This window comes from Ceratotherium simum, chromosome 20, assembly GCF_057802395.1.
Source record: "Ceratotherium simum simum isolate JZ-2026a chromosome 20, ASM5780239v1, whole genome shotgun sequence".
NCBI classification, from domain to species: Eukaryota; Metazoa; Chordata; class Mammalia; order Perissodactyla; family Rhinocerotidae; genus Ceratotherium; species Ceratotherium simum.
The window spans coordinates 15,904,760-15,922,659 of NC_141919.1; the positions used below are offsets into that span (position 1 = coordinate 15,904,760).

At 39.2% G+C, this 17,900-nt stretch overlaps 1 protein-coding gene across 2 annotated transcripts in view; it reads right to left on the reverse strand.

Moving 5' to 3' along the window:
• Window positions 1–319: 319 nt before the first annotated feature.
• OSTF1 (osteoclast stimulating factor 1) overlaps window positions 320–17,900 on the reverse strand; it is a 60,076-nt gene continuing 42,495 nt past the window's right edge. For both annotated transcript variants that reach the window (XM_087444473.1, XM_004439632.3), the window contains 7 exons: window positions 16,925–16,988; window positions 15,181–15,234; window positions 13,699–13,806; window positions 12,707–12,756; window positions 9,496–9,574; window positions 6,403–6,501; window positions 320–903 (listed from right to left, as the gene is read on the reverse strand). In XM_087444473.1, the coding sequence (XP_087300599.1) occupies window positions 845–903; window positions 6,403–6,501; window positions 9,496–9,574; window positions 12,707–12,756; window positions 13,699–13,806; window positions 15,181–15,234; window positions 16,925–16,988 (513 nt within the window). In that variant the 3' untranslated portion in view covers window positions 320–844. The remainder of the gene's footprint in view (window positions 904–6,402; window positions 6,502–9,495; window positions 9,575–12,706; window positions 12,757–13,698; window positions 13,807–15,180; window positions 15,235–16,924; window positions 16,989–17,900) is intronic.

The following is a 17,900-nucleotide window of genomic DNA, read 5'->3' on the forward strand; positions in this document are numbered from 1 at the left end:
ACGGCTCTTGGTCCCTCACTCCATTATGGAAAACTACACCATCTTCCATAAGGAAATCAATTTTTTTAATCTTTCAAACCTTAAGCAAACTATAATGAGTTGCTGGGTTTCTTCACCCTATGTATAACCTTGGAGATAAAAGTGAAAGTCTCATAATTATTAAAGTTATCTATTTTATTAGAAATGTATCTTTTCAAAGATTATTGTCTTGACTTTAATCAAAGCAGATATAAGAGACTGAAGAGAAATTTGGCTATTATAATTCTTTTGTGCTAATACATACAAAACATAATTTAAAAAAATAAAACCAGTCTTTATCTAAATATAAATATAAAAAGCTTTATTTATTTACCAGCAAAGAGTGATACCAGAAAAACAGACAAAAGGAACAATGTCTCTTAAAATGTTTATTTTTGTCAGAATAGCTGACGATTTTCTGTTAAGTCTTTTGGTTTATTATTATAATAAGCATTTTCCCCCTTGAAAAATCCATTCAAAATATCTTAATCCTTGAGGTAAAGAACTTTAACTAAAAAAACCATCCCGATTTTTTTCAAAGAAAAAAAGTCTTAAAATTCCTTTAGCTTGATAAATAGAAATAATCTCTTCTTGTTCTACTCTGGTGAACAACAATGTACTTTATACAGCAAAGTATCCAGCCACTTATCGGCAAACCGAAGGTGAGAACTATTTATTTACACGTTCTACTCAAACAGTGCAATACTGCCACGTTCATATAGATTTTTTTTTTTTTAAAACAGTTACCAACACTCTTCTGGCAAAGACAAGGTTTTGGAATGGCAAAAGCAACAGAAGTTTTAGATCTTAAAGCTCTGAAAGGGAATTAATCTGAGTCTTCATCATCAAGATAGTCCTCGGCATTGCTTAATGTTCGAACTGCATCTGAAAGAAATAGGGGGAAAAAAGCAAAACAGAGAAATCACAAATCGCTCGGATTTTGTTTTCACTTTCAAAGCTCCTGACAATTCAACAAACTGTAATCTTTCCTCAGACCCAGGGATTGTATTTTCCCTGAGGATCTTTTTCCACTTTTGCTTTTCAGGCTAACTGTTCAGTTTCTGCTGCCACAGATTTATCTATCTACAAATACATTTGTCTGCATGTTCCTTAGACATACCAAAAAGTAAAGCACATGGTGCTGAGGGACCATTAGTCCATCTCGCACAAAATGCGACCAGCCACATGCACCATGGCCAATGTGGAACACACCAGAAGCCCCTCCACTCTGACAACTGTGCTTCCAACCTCCTCTCCCAGTGACAAGCGCACATGTGGCTTCACTCAGTCGGCAGCCTGCGGCCTTACCTGAAGGCAAGGTCACTGGGCAGAAAGACAACTAATACGGGGAGAAAAGGAAAAGAAAGAGAACGAAAACACAGAAGCTTCAGTTTCATTTTAGAAAACACTGATAAATAAAGTATACTCAGAAGCAAAAGACTGAAATGAACAATGAATAAATGAAAGTTTTGAAACAGAAAAAGCTGAACCCCATCAAATGTTAAATCAACCTCGAACAGAGCTCAAAAGAAAGACATCTGATCTTTAACTGTTCACCTATTCAACTGCCACGTCAAACTCCTATCGCAACAGGTTACACTAGGTACCATTTTAGGGGGAAAACAAACGCAAGTATAAGCACATTGTCAGAGCTCAGTAAATGCACGTTATAGCATCCAGGTGATGGTCTCTAAATACTACATTCCCATGCTCAATATGACTCATTCCAAGTCTGGGTCAGAAAATGTAAAAGAGGGACCTGGAACCTCCTGTCATGCCCTAAAGCAAGGATCCTATCAAGGATAGTGTCATTTTAAAAGGGTTCAGGATCCAATGTGAAGAGTCCTCCACTAGCCAAAGATGGGCTATCAATACAGATACTAACTATAGTGGATAAAATATAGCAAATATTTGAACACATAGCAAATATTTGAACACATACCAAGGAGAATTCACTGGTCCCCTTCAGGGAATGATGGGGAACCAGAATGCTATTTTGAAAACTCTTAAATAAAGGGCAAAAATCCATCCTTTATTCTGTCCCTACTACATGAACTACTCCTCTGAGTAACCAAACAGCTGATGAGGGGAAATTTTTCTTTATAGAATATTCTAGCTAATAACTGAGAAAGAGTGACAGAATTAGAATATCACCATTCTGCAACCATTACGGAAATAATGGATCTAGACATGATCAATGGATGCTAACATCATAGGAGGAGTGACAATCAGATATTATGTGACTCTGATGGAAGAACCTGATTTTCTATATTAAGTATTCTTCCTCTACCCCTAAGATAGACAGATAAATAAAATCCAAATCTAATCACGCCTCTAGATCTAACACCAATTAACAAAAATATAGAGGACAGAGGAGCACGACAAACACCATGGGAATGCATACATGCAACGTCTAGACTGGGAAATTCAGGTAAAATGACCCAGTTTCTTTAATAAATAAATTGCCGGGCTAAAAAAAGGGGAAGAGGGAGGGGAAAGGAAGCATTGACTTAAAAAAAAAAAAAAAAACTAAGAGACATATCTGTCAATTAGAAATTGGCCTTATTTGGACCCTGACTTAAAGAAACGAAGTAAATAAGTAAGTAAAGCAAAGAATAAACAAACTTGAATGAGAAAAATGGCAAATTTTGACAATGACAAAATCTTTGATGATGTTCAGGACTTATTATTAATTTTAGGTATGCTAATGATATTGTAGTCTTTTTAAGAGTCTTTACAAGTTTAGGAAAAGGATTATTGAGAAAAAGGAAGGGACAAGGGAGAGTTAGTAAAGAGAGGTAGAAGCCAATTTATCTTACACGAGAGAGAAGGAAAGATAAAAGATGAACAAGTGGATGTGAGCAGAACAGAGGCAAGCTTCAACGATTTCACACCAGCTTGCAAGCTACCAGAAGTCTCCAGGTGGACTATATTCTTCTCCATTCTCCTTAAGAAGAGATCTGGAGAACCGGGAGGAATATATTTCTTCTATCCCACACACACCCAGGACCTGCAGGACTGGCTGTGAACTTGGTAACAGTAGCTTTTTAAGCTAAAGACAAATAGCAAAGCTCCTTCCCTTTCTACTTTGCTACTACAATCCTGTGTCTTGCCCATTTGAGATATTTCGTCCTTCAATGGTTACTTCTGCACTTTGTTTTAACCTCATTTCTCCTGTTAGCAAGAGAAAGATGACTTGCCATGGAGCAAACTCTGACCAAATGGAAATCAAGAGACAGGAATGAGCCTGGCAAATAAATTCCTTCTCCTTCCTTCCTTTCATGGACTGCTCTGAGGCAGTTTCTCTGGAAACTTCTCACATGGACAAGTGCTGAGTGCTGAGCTGTATCTCTTCACAGCCCATACTGGGGCATGACCAGCATGGTACCGTATCTCCTAGAGCACTTCCCATCCTCCCCTACCTCTCTCCCATTTTTCCTCAAGCTCACTGCCCTGGATTTACATGTTCCAAGTCAGATACCAGCACTTAAGACAAACAAAACAAACAAACAATAAATAAGTAAATAATAAATGGTGGAGGGATAAACATAATAATGTGGATAAATCTCACAGACATAACGTTAAGTGAAAGAAGTTAGACACAGAAAAGTATATACTGTTTGATTCCATTTATATCAAACTTGAGAACAGGCAAAACGAATCTATGGTGAGAGAAGCAAAGGATGCTAAGGGAGGCTTCCAGGGTGTGGGAAATAGTCTCCATCTTGATCTGGGTTGTGGTGAGTAAGTGTAAGCACAGAAAAAAAAAAATCATCAAGCTGAACACTTAGGATTTATGTACTTTACTTAATGTAAATTATACCCCAATTTTTAAAAATTAGAAAAAGAATTTAAGGGCTCAACCTTCAAGCATAGCCCTGACCCCACCCCTATATCCCAAATTTACCCTTCATGGTAACTACAACATATGAATTATTTGGTCCTTATAAGAAATCCAAGATGTGTTTTTAAATGTGGACAACAATATCAGAATATACCTTTTCCAGCTTAGAGTTCATGCTGGCAACTAGCTATATGGCCCAATATTCACACTCTCATTCCAACTCAGATCAAAATACAAATTAAAACCTCTGTAACTGGATGACTGGGGGAATGAACCAAGAAAAAAGAGAGAAAAAGGTAATAAGAAAATTCATTTCTTGGCTCTGTGTGCCAGGCCTCAAGATTACCTCATTAAAGAATCCATTATCTAATCAGTACAAATTTAGGCAGGTAGACTAAAGACACTTGAAGTGAGCAGAGAAAGAGAGCACCCACCTCCTGGCCCTATTCTACAAAGACTGTAGAAATGTGAGGGGAAAAGAGAAGAGTTCAGCACCTGCTTCCCCCTGCTCCAGCTGCTCATGTGGGGGCTTCTGGGTGCAGCTCTCTGGGGGCTGAGCAGGTGTGCTATTTCCCTTGCCTATCACAATCAAGTTCATGCAAGGCATGAGACTCTGATAACCTTTAGCCCATAAGAAACCTTACTCCTGGGTCAGGACATTCTGGAGGCACCCATATAGCAACAGGAAGTCAGTGGCAGAGTAAGGAAGTTAGGCCATAGTCCTACTTCCTGATCCGACCAAGGCAGCAGGGAGGAGGAGGGCCACCTCAAGTCAAAATGTCTCTCCCACACGGCTGCAAATACAGCTGCTCAGTTAAAATGTATCTGGGGAGCACCACCCCAGGTTCATTTAGTAGAACTTATATCCTCCTGTGCGTGAGTAATTACTTTAAAGAAAGACTTGTTCTGCCAGTGAGCGTTCATGGCTTAAATAACTAAGGAATTCCCAACTGCTTAATGGTTTACACTACATCTGAAGTTAAAAGAAATAAAAATCTGAAACAAACACATATCTGGAATAACTGACAAAAGACACAATAGATTCATGAGGAAGGCTATGGTGGGAATTTGATGACAAGGAGGATAATTCTGGGAGGCTCCCTTGGTGAACCATGAAGAGAGGGGGACTGCTTGCTATTTTTGATGGACTAAAGCAGCAAATCAGGAACTGACTTGATTTGTTGCTTCTGCTAGGAATGGAATATGGGACTGCATAACATTGTCTCTTCTCATAAATCAAAGGATTCCTAAGGGAGAAATAAGTTTTCAAAGAGTTCAAAAATTAATGGGAATTCGATTCAAATGATAAAAGCAGTATCTCATTACACAAGTTCAAGAACTCTGAAAGTGATAACACCCTCAAGTTAAAATGGAAACCAATGCACTTAACCTCTATATGGGAAATTTCTCAAAGGTTGTTTTGGTGATTCTCCACTAACATGGATCGGTCTAAACTTTAGACTCTAAAGCAATACTAAAAAGGTTTGGAAGAATGAGCAGCAATGCAAAAGACTTGCAAAAAGTGAGTCCTCCATTATGCTAGTTCCTTTGTGAAAAATGGTGGGAAAAAAGTATCAATTATTGGCTTATACTTCAAAATGGCATTAAAGTGCCAAACTTTAAGATAATAAAGATAATAAAGTAGAGAAAGGCTCGAGAAGTGAGAGAAAAAGAGACTGAATGTTCCCTCCAACCAAATCATTTTCTACCTTTCTTTTTCCTACATCTCTGGGTTTCTCTTGGGCCAGGAGGCTGATGATGAACGAAAAGGGGAAACAGGGGAGGAGGATGGGAAGAAGAGCTCAAGGCACACCCTCCCAGCATTTCCTTCAGGAATCACCACATTAGAACGAATCTGGGGACACATGTTCAATAGGCTACGTACTGAGAGGTCAAATAAACAGCCAGTCTCTGAATAGTAACCATGAATGATGCAAGTGTGTTTAACACCTTTTCTTCAACACCTTTTCAAAACAACCACACAAACTTTTCAATTTTTTTCAAACCTGTTGTCCCACATCAATAGTGACTTTTATCTTTAAGAATGTATACCTAAACTTTATCTTTAAAAACCACCCCCTGTACTGTGAATCGATACCAAAATATTTACAAAGTCTAGAACAATTTTGATTACAGTTTATTGAGACTCTCATTTCAAACAGAAACAAAATATAATCATGGAGCTGTTGAGTGCTTAACTTAAAAAATGTTTAGAGATAACCACTCATAAAAACATATCTGGAACGAGGAGATGGAGACCACAGTTTCTCTTATAAGGACTGTAATGCAAAGCAAGGTGATTAGAACTTGATTGCAAGGAACAAAAGAAACATCCAAAGTAGTAAAAGATCAGTATCTCTTCAAATTTCTGTTTGCATGAGGGTATTCTTCCATGCTGGAGTGCTGATTTAGACCAAGGATATAAAATCTAACTTCAGAATCACCTGAAGAGTTTATCAAGAAAAGTTTCTTCCCACTACTAAGTTAATAAACCTTAGTCATGACGGCACCAGAGGAGAAAGCGAACTAAAACCAAATACCTGTTCCCTGTTTCTTTTTCAGGAGAGACGCACAGGCAGCATTAGTAGCCATGTCCAGGGCCAGCTTCTTCTCATTGTTTCTTAAGTCTGTTCTAGCACCTTCCCCAACACAAGAAAAGTAAATTAGGTGTTTGAAGACTCTATAGGAGCAGCCAATCCTCATTCTACCAAAACTAATCACTTCTGGCAAAACTAACTGAGAACAGAGAACAATTCTGGCCCAGAAATAAGCTTTTCCAAACAGGAAGACTTTTTCAAAACAGTAATAGTATATTCGGGCATCTGTAATCAGGGAGCTTGTTGCTGCACTTGTAATAATGGTGTACAATTAAAATATAGTCTTTCCTTTCAAATTCCTATAGAGCTGCATGTGAACTTCTCAGTCAGGAATTCAGTGCCCCTTGGCAGATCATAAATCAGTTAGAGCCCAATGGTACATGGGCCTCAGCATGAGTTTCTGGAGATTAAATTCAACATGGCCTTTGCCTCTTCTTCTGTTCAAGAAGATCTTCAGAAAAGACCATATAGGTTAAGCTTGAGGGGAAAATGTCTGTAAGAATACTCTCGTGTAAATTAGCAGAATAGTAATACAATAAAACCTAGAGGCAATCCATTGTTGCCATAGCCCATCTTCTACCTACTTTTTTCCTTATCTTTTTTGTTAAAAATTACATCAGAATTCATGAATACATTCTCATTGTGAAAGATTCGAAAATACAGAACTATGCTAAACAAAAGCATATGTCCCATTTCATACTGCAACAAACCCCCTCCTTCCTCCATCTTCTACCTTCTCCAGAGGTAACCATTCCCAACAAGCGGTTGTCAGTTCTCGTCTTCCCTATGTGTATGAATGCATTCACAGACATATGTACATATACACAAAATCATAATACATGTACTGGTTTGTAATTTCATTCTTTTTATTGATGTATAATTGACATACAACATTATATTTGTTTCAGGTGTACAACATAATGATTCGATATTTGTATATACTGTGACATGATCACCGTAATAAGTCTAGTTAACATCCATCACCACACATAGTTGCAAAATTTTTTTTCTTGTGATGAGAACTTTTAAGATCTACTCTCTTAGCAACTTTCAAACATGCAATACAATAGTATTATTAACTATTGTCACCATGCTGTACCTTACATCCTCATGACTTATTTATTTTATAACTGGAAGTTTGTGCCTTTTGACCCAATATTTTTTTAACTTAATATATAATGGTCCTCATTCCTTAGTAGGACGCAGACTTACAACTCAATCTATTTAAACATTTATAAGCATTCCACTTTATGGACGTTCCAAAATTTATTTAATCACCCATCAAATGACGGGCACTTAGGCTGTTCCTAATTTTCATTATCACAAACAATACTGCCACGAACCTCCTTGAACAATATCTTTGTTTATATGTATTTCTGAAGGATGGTTTCCTAGAATTGGTGCTGAAATGTGAGGATATGCACATTTTTAATTCTGCTTGCTGCTGTCAGACTGCTTTCCAAAAAGGCTCTACCAATTTACACTTTCTAACACAGTGTCTGAGTGCCATTTCCTTTGCAACCACATCCTCTTCAATAAACAAACAAAAAAAATGTTCTAAAACTCAAAGGCACAAAAATATTGAATCAAGAAAAAAATAGTATGTTTAATTAGGAATATGGTGATTGTGTGCCAAAATCTCTTTCTCCTGAGCAGATTGACATCTATCCACAGCTGGGGTTCTATAGAAATCCTCATTCTCTTATTGTGCTACAGGTCAAAAATCCTGAGGGTTAAGAGTTCTGTGACTAATCATATTTTACATTAAATTCCACTTTAGAACTCATATACATGATTTCTATCCCAAAAGGAAATGTTCAGAGACAGCGGTGCTAGAGAAGAAACACGACCATTCCCCGCGTCCCTCTCGAACAGCACTGCCCAATAGAAATACAATGTGAGCCATATATGTAATTTTAAATTTTCCAGTGGCCACATTTTCAAAAAAGTGAAATTCATTTTAATGATATACTTTATTTAACCCAGTATATCCAAAATGTCATCACTTCATCATGTAACCAATATAAAAATCATTGTGATATTTTCCTTTTTTGTTCACTAAGTCTTCAAAATCTGGTGTGCATTTTACAGTTTCAGCACATCTTAATTCAGGCTAGTCTCATTTCAAGGGCTCAGCAGCACACATGGTCAGTGGCTGCCACATCAGACAGCACAGCTCCTGGCATAGCCTTTGAGGGGCACGATAGTGGTTCTCATGCTGTCTGACCCTTTAGACCTGGAGTCTACAATATTGATATACATTAAATCAAAAACATTTCCTCTCGTATATCCCACAACATTGCTCCAAGGACCCCTAATGATAGTGCAGCCATATGACTTGTGGTTTGGGGACTCAAGCATCCTATATTACAGCCTTCTGGACCAGGGCGTGGTACAGGGTGATATGCCTGGCCTTCTGTAAGGGTTAATTAACATTTGTGGGACAAACAAATGCATGGATGGTCAGTCCATAACTTCACTGTTCCCTGACTTGTGTAAAAACAGGGGATCAATGGATCTTCTCTCATTCTCTTTACACCTAGCACTTCCTTCTCTGTACATCTAGCACCTGCTCAGCTCAAAGCAGGACACTGCAGCCACAGCTTTCTCTCTTATCTATCAAGACTTTCCTGTGTGAACAGGGGCCTCAGCAACTTTACCCACAGCCTTCTCAGAGAGGATCCCCTCCGTACATGCAGACACACACACACACACACACACACACAAAACGTGGACGTGTGTGCCTTCCTTCTAAGGCCCTTTAATCCTGCAGAAATGTACAATACGTTCTTACTAAAAGTAATATATGTAATTTTAAAGCTTACCAAGGTTTTAATTTATAACTAAAAACTTACCCAAATCAACTTCAATAATTTCATCTTATCATAATAATTCTGATACAGTCAGAGTAGAGGTTAAAATCCCAGTTTTAAAATAAAGAGCCTATTATTCTTCCTACTACTTCACATGGTATAATTTGATGTAGTCTATTTTTCAGGGTAAGCAAAGACCAGATAAACTCAGCACACACCTCACCTTTTGCCAGAAGCAACTCGACAATATCTGCATAACCCTTCCAGGCAGCAGCATGCAAAGCTGTGTCCCCCAACTTGTTCTATGGTGATAAAAAGAGAAAGTAGCATTTTTTAAATAGAGTGTGGATTGAAAACACACATGAATTTAGGTTTAATCTAAGTAAACCTAAAATGAGAACAAAGTCATAAAATCATATAAAATTTCAAAAAGGGAAAGAAGACTCAAGAGATGAGAGATGAGTCATTTTGGGAGAAGCAGTGGGATGGAGAAGTAGAAACTGACTTGGCGGAGCACAAGCAGAAATGCAGATGCCTGCAGAGGGAGACACCAGGGCGAAGCAAGCAAATCTGACCCTGCAGACACCTAGCCCTGAATTAGGAATTGGAGATGCCTGGAGACCTTGGAGCAGGAACGAGGCATGGGGGTGAAAACAAGGGTACTGGGTAAAAGCGTTTATAAGGAGTAATTAGAACCCCAGATCACCTTCCTCTCTCCTTGCTGCCAGGTGACCAAGTAAGGCGGTAGAATTACTCCACTGAGAAATTAACCAGATAGTTTCCAAGCTCATGGACACTGGGTACAAGAGAAATGGCAATAAGGCCGGGAACTAAAAACAGAGGGTTAGCTGAAAAACCAACAAACGGAGCAGTAAGACCCCTCTCCCAGCTGCCTTTATTTACCCCACTGCCCCAGTGTGTACAATCTAGCGTGTACCCCCAGGCAGGAGGCTGGAGGATGCTTTTCTGGTGAAGCTGAACAGCCCCGCGTGGTGGGGACGGAGGAAGAACTCATATGGGCCTCTGGGTATAACCCAGCAAAACAGCCAGGGCCTTACTACTTTACCCTACGGAGAAGCCCGCCAGCCAACAAGCCCCATAGACACACAGAGCTTCCAGTCACACTTACACCTGAGTGGACAGCAAAGACACTCGGCATTTGAGGAAAGACCAAAATAAACAAAATAAATGCATCTTAGAGGAAAATGTCACAGTACAGTGAATAGCAGAAAATGTTTTAAAAAGCTATAATTAATATATCAGAGACATAAGATGATATAACCTAATGGAACAAGAAAAAGATGCTATTTAAAAGTAACAAACAGAGTAAAAGAAAGAGCTTGTGGTAGACAATTCTAAGATGGCCCCCCAGACCACTGACCCCTGGTATACCCCGCCTGTATAATTCCCTCCCCTTGAATGTGGGTGAAACCAGTAAATATAATAGGATATCACTCCTGTAATTAGGTTTCTAACCAGTTGATGTTGAGTTCATCAAAAGGGAGATTATACTGGGTGGGCCTGACCTGATCAGGTGGGCCCTTTCTTTTTTTGTGTGTGTGAGGAAGATCAGTCCTGTGCTAACATCTGCCAATCCTCCTTTTTTTTTGCTGAGGAAGACTGGCCCTGAGCTAACATCCGTGCCCATCTTCCTCCACTTTATATGGGACGCCACCACAGCATGGCTTGCCAAGCGGTGCGTCAGTGCGTGCCCTGGATCCGAACCGGCAAACCCCGGGCCACCGCAGCGGAGCACACACACTTAACTGCCTGCGCCACCGGGCCGGCCCCTAGGTGGGCCCTTTCCAAAAGAAAAGGAGTGGCACCAGAGAGACAATCTCTAGCTGGCCTTGAGGAAGAAAGCAAACAGCCATGTTGTGAACTATCTATGGAGAGGGGTGGTCTCTGAAAGCTGAGGACCCCAATACTACAGGTGCAAGAAACTCTCCTGGCAACCAGAATGAGTGTAGAACAGGACCTGAGCTCCAGATGAGAATCCTGCTCTAGCCAACATCTTGATTCCAGCCTGTGAGGCCCTGAGCAGAGAAACCAGCTATGCCCTGCCCAGAATTCTGGCCCACAGAAAGTATAAGCAAATGGGTGTTGTCTTATGCTGCTAAGTTTGTGGTCATCTATGACATAGCAACAAAAACTGAATACAGGGCTATGGGGAATTAAAAAGACAACCAAAATGAAACATAAAGATAAAGGTGAGAAAATCTCTGAGAAAAATTAAGAAAATTGGAGGTTCTATCTAAGAAGTCCAACATAAGTAACTACTAAAGGGCATTCTGGAACCAAAAAACAAAGAAAATGGTCAGATAAAAGCTATAAAAAAAAAATACAAGATATTTTTCCAAGCCAAAAGAGTTCGCCATCATTACTGGTCAAAGACCCACAAAGCACGCCATTGTGAGATTTTAGAACACCAAGATAGAGTCAAGATTCTGAGTGAGAGAAAAAGCAGATCATACACAAAAGAATGGGCATCAAAATGGCATCAACCTCTCAAAAGCAACCCTGGAAACTAGACTAGCACAGAGCCACGCCTGCAGAAGGCTGGGAAATCATTTTCAACCTCAAATTCTGTCAGCCAAATAATCAACCCCAAGCCCCCCTTTCTCAGGAATCTACTTGAAGATGTTCTTCAAAAGATGCAAGACACAGGATCCAGAAAAGTGAAGACACAACACAGTAGAGAGGTGAAGGGTTTCCCAGGAAGACAGCCAAGGACAGCAGAGCCAAGTCGCTCGGATTAGAGAATGAGGATAGAGGGCTTCAGCAAGTATCATTCCAGGGAGAAAAAAGAAAGCAGTTGATTATCTTACACATTTTGGAAAAGTCTACCAAGAGAGTATAAGACAGTGTAGAAGTCTTAGTGAGACACATACACACACAAACTAAATAAAAGTCAATAAGTACAGAAACAAAAAAGTTATACAAGCAGTGAACTATATTTAAATAGCCCTAATAGTATAAGCATTATATAGTAATATAACCAAAAACTATGACATGATACATTGGGAGGACCAGAGGAGGAAAGGTTGGGTCCCAGAAGAGGAGAATGGGGCAGCTGACAAGCTTAAATCTTCACCCACCAGATAGGATGCCAAACTACGTATAAAAATGATGAATTATGAGACAGCTCCATAAGCATAATCCTTAGGAACATGAAGGTAAGAAGAAACAGGAGCTTAAAGCTGAAAGTGACACATGAAGAGGAATGCAGCAGGCATTTGGGGCCTTATACGATATGAACTTAGTAAAATAATTTTTTAACTATGCACATATAGTATTTTGAGTAAAAATTTTATAAAAGATAATAAATGGGGAAAAGTCAGTTCAAGACACTGAGATAGGATTTTACATGCCCATAAGCTGCACAAAGAGAACAAGGCAGGTGTGTTAACTGACCTCCATGTATGCAATCTCACCTGTTGGTTCAGTTCAATGTTTGGTTGAGCAAATAGCATTTCCACTACATCTGCAATGCAAACAGAAAAGATATTTTTTAAGAATGAAAAGTAAAAGTCTGATAAGACTAGGCTTAATAATTTTTAAAAGGAGGATTCTTTGGAAGAATCTTAAAAAAATCCTTATAACAAATTTTTCAAAATTCATGTAAATAGAAGACTTAAGATTCTAAAAGGTACAATTATTTACTGAAAAATGTCTTTCAAATAATTTGGCTTTTGCATTTTCACATGATCTCTATCACAGGAATATTTTTACTTTTGCTATAATATTCATTAATTAAATTTTTGTTTATTAGCTAAAAAAACATAGGCTTCTCTTGGGAGAAGCTGTAATTTTCCTTTGGCTATGCCATTTAATTTGTTTGGTTCCTTGTTTCTCATTGTTGTTGGGTTTATTTTTTAGGTGTGTTGTAGAGAGAGGTAAAAGGAGAGTGAGTCTGGTAGATTTTTGGCCGGGCTGAAATATATCTAGAAATTCCATTTGTCATTATTATTGATTATAACAGAGAAAGTTATCGACCAAATCACTAACTCAAGCAAATGCTGTCTTTCTCCTGAATCTAATAGTTTGCATTAAACTTAAAATGTAAATCATAAAAACATATCTGGGGAAAAGCTAAGCTAGGAGTCAATTCTGCCCCTTTCTTTTGTAAGATTAGATAGCGGGGTTTGTTTTTATATTACTGTTGTTTTCCTGTAACCTTTCCAAGCCGGAGAGAGGAAAGGAAGTTTCCACTCTTTCAAGGGAGAGAGGTCCACGCAGTGAGGCTGACTGACTACATTCTACCCACTCTTTTACAGAGCTTCCAGAAACAAGGCTTTTGGCTGATGTTCTAAAGGATCTGAAAAAAATAATCGACTTTTTTTTTTCATTTTTGTAATTCTGGATCCCCTAGCAAAGCACATTTTCAGCAGCATAGACGTTTATGATAACAAACAAAATGTAGTACCTTTGTGACCCCCGTGACAAGCCCAGTATAAGGCAGTGCTCCCAGCTTTGTCTAAGCCGTTAACACCGACTCGGTTGTCCAAACACTCTCTCAACCAGCTCAAGTTGCCTGAAAAAATTTTACATTTATAAAAGCACAAGAAGAAAGCTCTTATTTTTTTGTTTTGCTTTTAAATTAATTTCATCCTGCATAAATTTCCATTTGCAATGGATTAATCAGCAAATTTGAAATTAAGACCTGCCCAGTAATGCATTTATTACAGTACATTTTGCCTTCCAGTTTATTAATGGAAAGCATTAACATCAATTTTTAATGGTAGGTTAATGGGAAGAGTTGCCTAAATGGATCTACATAGGCTATTTTTAGCTATAAAAAATTTATATATATTATTTTCCTTTATCAAATTTCAGAACTTGGGGGAAAAAAAACAAACCTAAGGATAAGCAGACACTACTCATATTCATATTTAAAATGTGTTTTTAGTTCTTACAAGAAAAGATACGCTAAATAACCTACTCAAAACTGCTGCTCTTATATGCTAAAGTATAACTATTAATTTAAAATCCTCTGGCTAATGACCTAAGTATCTAATTTAAGAAGAATTTTTTAAATGTCAGTTTAGTAGTTCTAGTCATGCACCATCCTAAACCAATAATTTCCTTTCGCACATTCAGATTTCAAAAATATCTAAAACAGAACGAAAGGGAGGGCTTAAAAAACTCCCTATTATCGATGGCAGAGTTTCTCAACAGCGCCCCTACTGACATTTGGGGTTGGAGAATTCTTTGTTGTGGGGGCTGTCCTGCGCACTGTAGGATGTTCAGCAATGTCCAGGCCTCTCTACCCAAAAGGTGCCAGTAGCATCCTCCCAGTTATGACAGTCAAAATGTCTCTAGATTTTGCCAAAAGTCCCAGGGTTTGGAGAGAGGATCTATAGGATAAAGCCCCAGGTACAAGGCCTATCCCTGATGCTCCGTGCCTCCCCCGCCCCACCCTACCACACACACACCCGCACCACACTAACACTCTTCTAAATGCTGTACCGCCAAGAAGTCTCCACCATCCTGACCTCCAGTTACTCATTCTGGCCTCTATAGCCTATTCAACATAAACACACTTCAACTGCTGTACTCATCACACCATCTTCTAATGATCTGTTACACACATCTCTCCCCTGCCAGACTTTGAGCTCTGGGAGTCACAGACCCAGCCTTTCCACTTGCCACTGAGCACGGGGTAGGTAAAGCACTCAAAAGTGTTTGTTGACTGAAATTTTAAAATTAAAATTAAAATCACACTAGGATGATAGAAGGCAGAATAGAGACTGCCTTTGGGGGAGGCAGAAATTCTTCCTGGGATGATAGAAACGTTCTAGATCTTGACCTGGGTGTTAGTTACATGGATGTATACATTTTTCAACAGTCATCAAACTATACAATTAAAATCTGAGCATTTTACTCAATCAAAAAGAATCACACCTACCTCTTTTGGCAGCTTCATGCAATGGATTGTCAATGGATTCTGCCTGCTCAGCCACTAGATTGAAAAGAAAAAGTGCAATCCCAATGTTGGACGTGCCACCCAAATGATACACTGAAGCCACGCCCTCCTCACAGTCCCCAGCTTCCGAGGCACCAGGGCCTTCCACCATACAGCTTCCCTTACTCAATGTGGACAAGAAATAGCAGCAATTCAAACTGATGTTTCCTGCTTTAAAAGAAGCTGAATTGTGTGTTACATAAAACCTTAGCAACAAGGCAATAACACCATTATTAACTGGAGGTATAAACAAAAACAGACAGCAATTAACTAGAAGTACAAATAAAACCAAACAGATCTAGGGCCTGCACACCAGTTTACTCAAGTACTAAATAAACAAACTTAGTCACAAGAATGCAAGAGAAAGTATTTGATGTTCATTTTTACGTTCTGTAAAACACTCCACTTCAATTTGAAGATGGCTGAAAATTATTCTGTTTCCCTTGTGTGTGTGCCTGTGGGAGGTGAGTGAGGGGGAAATAGTTTGCTTCTTGTATTCAGAAAGGGTAATCAGCAAACCCACCTGCCTCTAAGGAAGGAGTGCTCACTGTTGTCCTAGAATCAGTGGGAGTGGCCAGAAGACTACTCTTCAAATTCGACTTCAGGCCCACCCCCTACCTTCCATAGAGGGCTATAACTGGACATTCCCTTGGCTACCACGGAACCAAACAACAGAGGAGCATTTTCCATCCTCAGTGTCTATGACCAGAAGGAAATGGAGTGCACGGTAGAAGTATATGAGGGATTTCAAAGGTTAGAGGAGTGTAGAAACGTTTAAAGTCTTTTTTATCACCTTTAGACCAGGGCAAGTGGGGCCCCTGTGTTGGGCCCCAGGCCTCAGCCCTGGCTCCCCTCTGTTCCACCCCTTTCCCTCCCCTGGGAGCTCTGCAGTGCCTTCCTTGAAATTTTCTAAGTCCCCCTCCAGTGCTGGGAACCAGTGTCTGATACCAGCCCTATCGGTCTAAGGATTCATCTAATGCTCAAGTTCAAAAGACCTGTAGAAGTGATTTAAATCAAACCCTCTCATTATACAGATGGGCAAACAGTCCCAGGGGTAGCAGTTACGTGCCTTCACTAAGATCCCTTGTTATTAGGAAGTGGAAGAAAACGGATTAAAACCCAGGATCCTCATTTACCAATCCTGCATTCTGTTGTACCTTACTCTGCTGACTTCTAAGTAAGTCTGTTCTGTCCTCCTTCCAACCAGAAGCAGCTTCATTGCAGGGGCCGCATCCCACTGCTCAAGCTCCCTGAACCGCCCTGATCTGCAGTTAACGAACATCACTGCCCCAAACATGAATTAACGAGGCAGGGTTACGTCACCACAAAAGAAATGTTAGCCTAAGAAACCATCGTTGAAATTTGGTTTAACAGCAAAAGAGAAAAAAAGAAAGAAAGAAAAATGTTCTAAGAGTTGAATAAAGTAAAACCATAAACCTTTCCTTGGACACTGTGGTTCTTTCAAGAATGCTACAGTGCATTTTCTTAAGCCAAGGAGTCAAGCTCAAGTCCCACCGGCGTCCGTGACCATTTCATTAAGAGGAGGCTCATGGAGTAGACAATGCCATAGACTGGCCACAACTCCATTCATTTCTCAGCCACAGCAGCAAGCAGAAACGCCTCAGGAGCCAGACAACCAACAGTGCACAAAGTACAGCCAAAGTAAAGCCACCATGGCCGTGCTTACCATAGTTACTTGGGATTAGTCCAGTCCTGCCTTTGGAGGTGCCTTTCCACCAGTTGGTATCACTCTGGTGAAAGAAAAGTTCAATACCAAATCAATTGACATTCAATCACTTTTAAAACCATTTGGTTCATGGAATACACCTGCTCTACAAAATGTCCATCGGTCCTGGTCACATCGATCAAGCATCCTCACTCCCTAGCTCCAGAGGTCCATTTCCCTTATCACTAAATCATAAATATTCACACATCTACCTGTAACGCATCAAATATGCTTCACCACAGAGCCTCAACAATTAAACAAATCAAACAGCGTATGAAAAAGAAGAAAAAAAATTACACCTAGTTTAGACTCGATAAGATTTCTTTATCCAGAGTCTAATTTCTCTTAGCTTCGAGATTGTGGGGGCAGGGTAGTAGGGGGTAGGGTTCTTAAGATCTCTTTATTTCACCCTCTTTTTTTGGTAACTTTTTATTATAAAAAAGTTCCAACCTATACAAAAGTAGAAAGAACAGTATAATGAACCTAACATCTACCCATTTCTCAAATGCATGAATTATTTACTCATGGCCAATATTGTTTCAGATATACCCTCATCCACAACTTCCTTCCCCTGTTCATTATTTTGAAATAAATTCTAGATATCCTATTTGGATTCATCTGTAAATATTTCACTATGTATCTCTGAAAGATAAAGATTCTTTCAAAGACATAATTATAATACCTTTATCACAGCTTAAAAAATTTAACAATAATTCCTTAATATCATCAAATATCTAGATCAATACTCAGATTTTCCAGTTGTCCCATAATTTGGGATCCAAATAAAGGCCACACAAAATGATTGATTGATTTGCCTCTTAAGTCTCTTTAATCTACAGTTCCTCCTCCATTTTTTTTTTCACTCTTTCACAATATACTTGTTGAAGAAACCAGTTTGTTCTGTAGAGTTTCAACCTGTGTGGATTTTGCCTGTTTC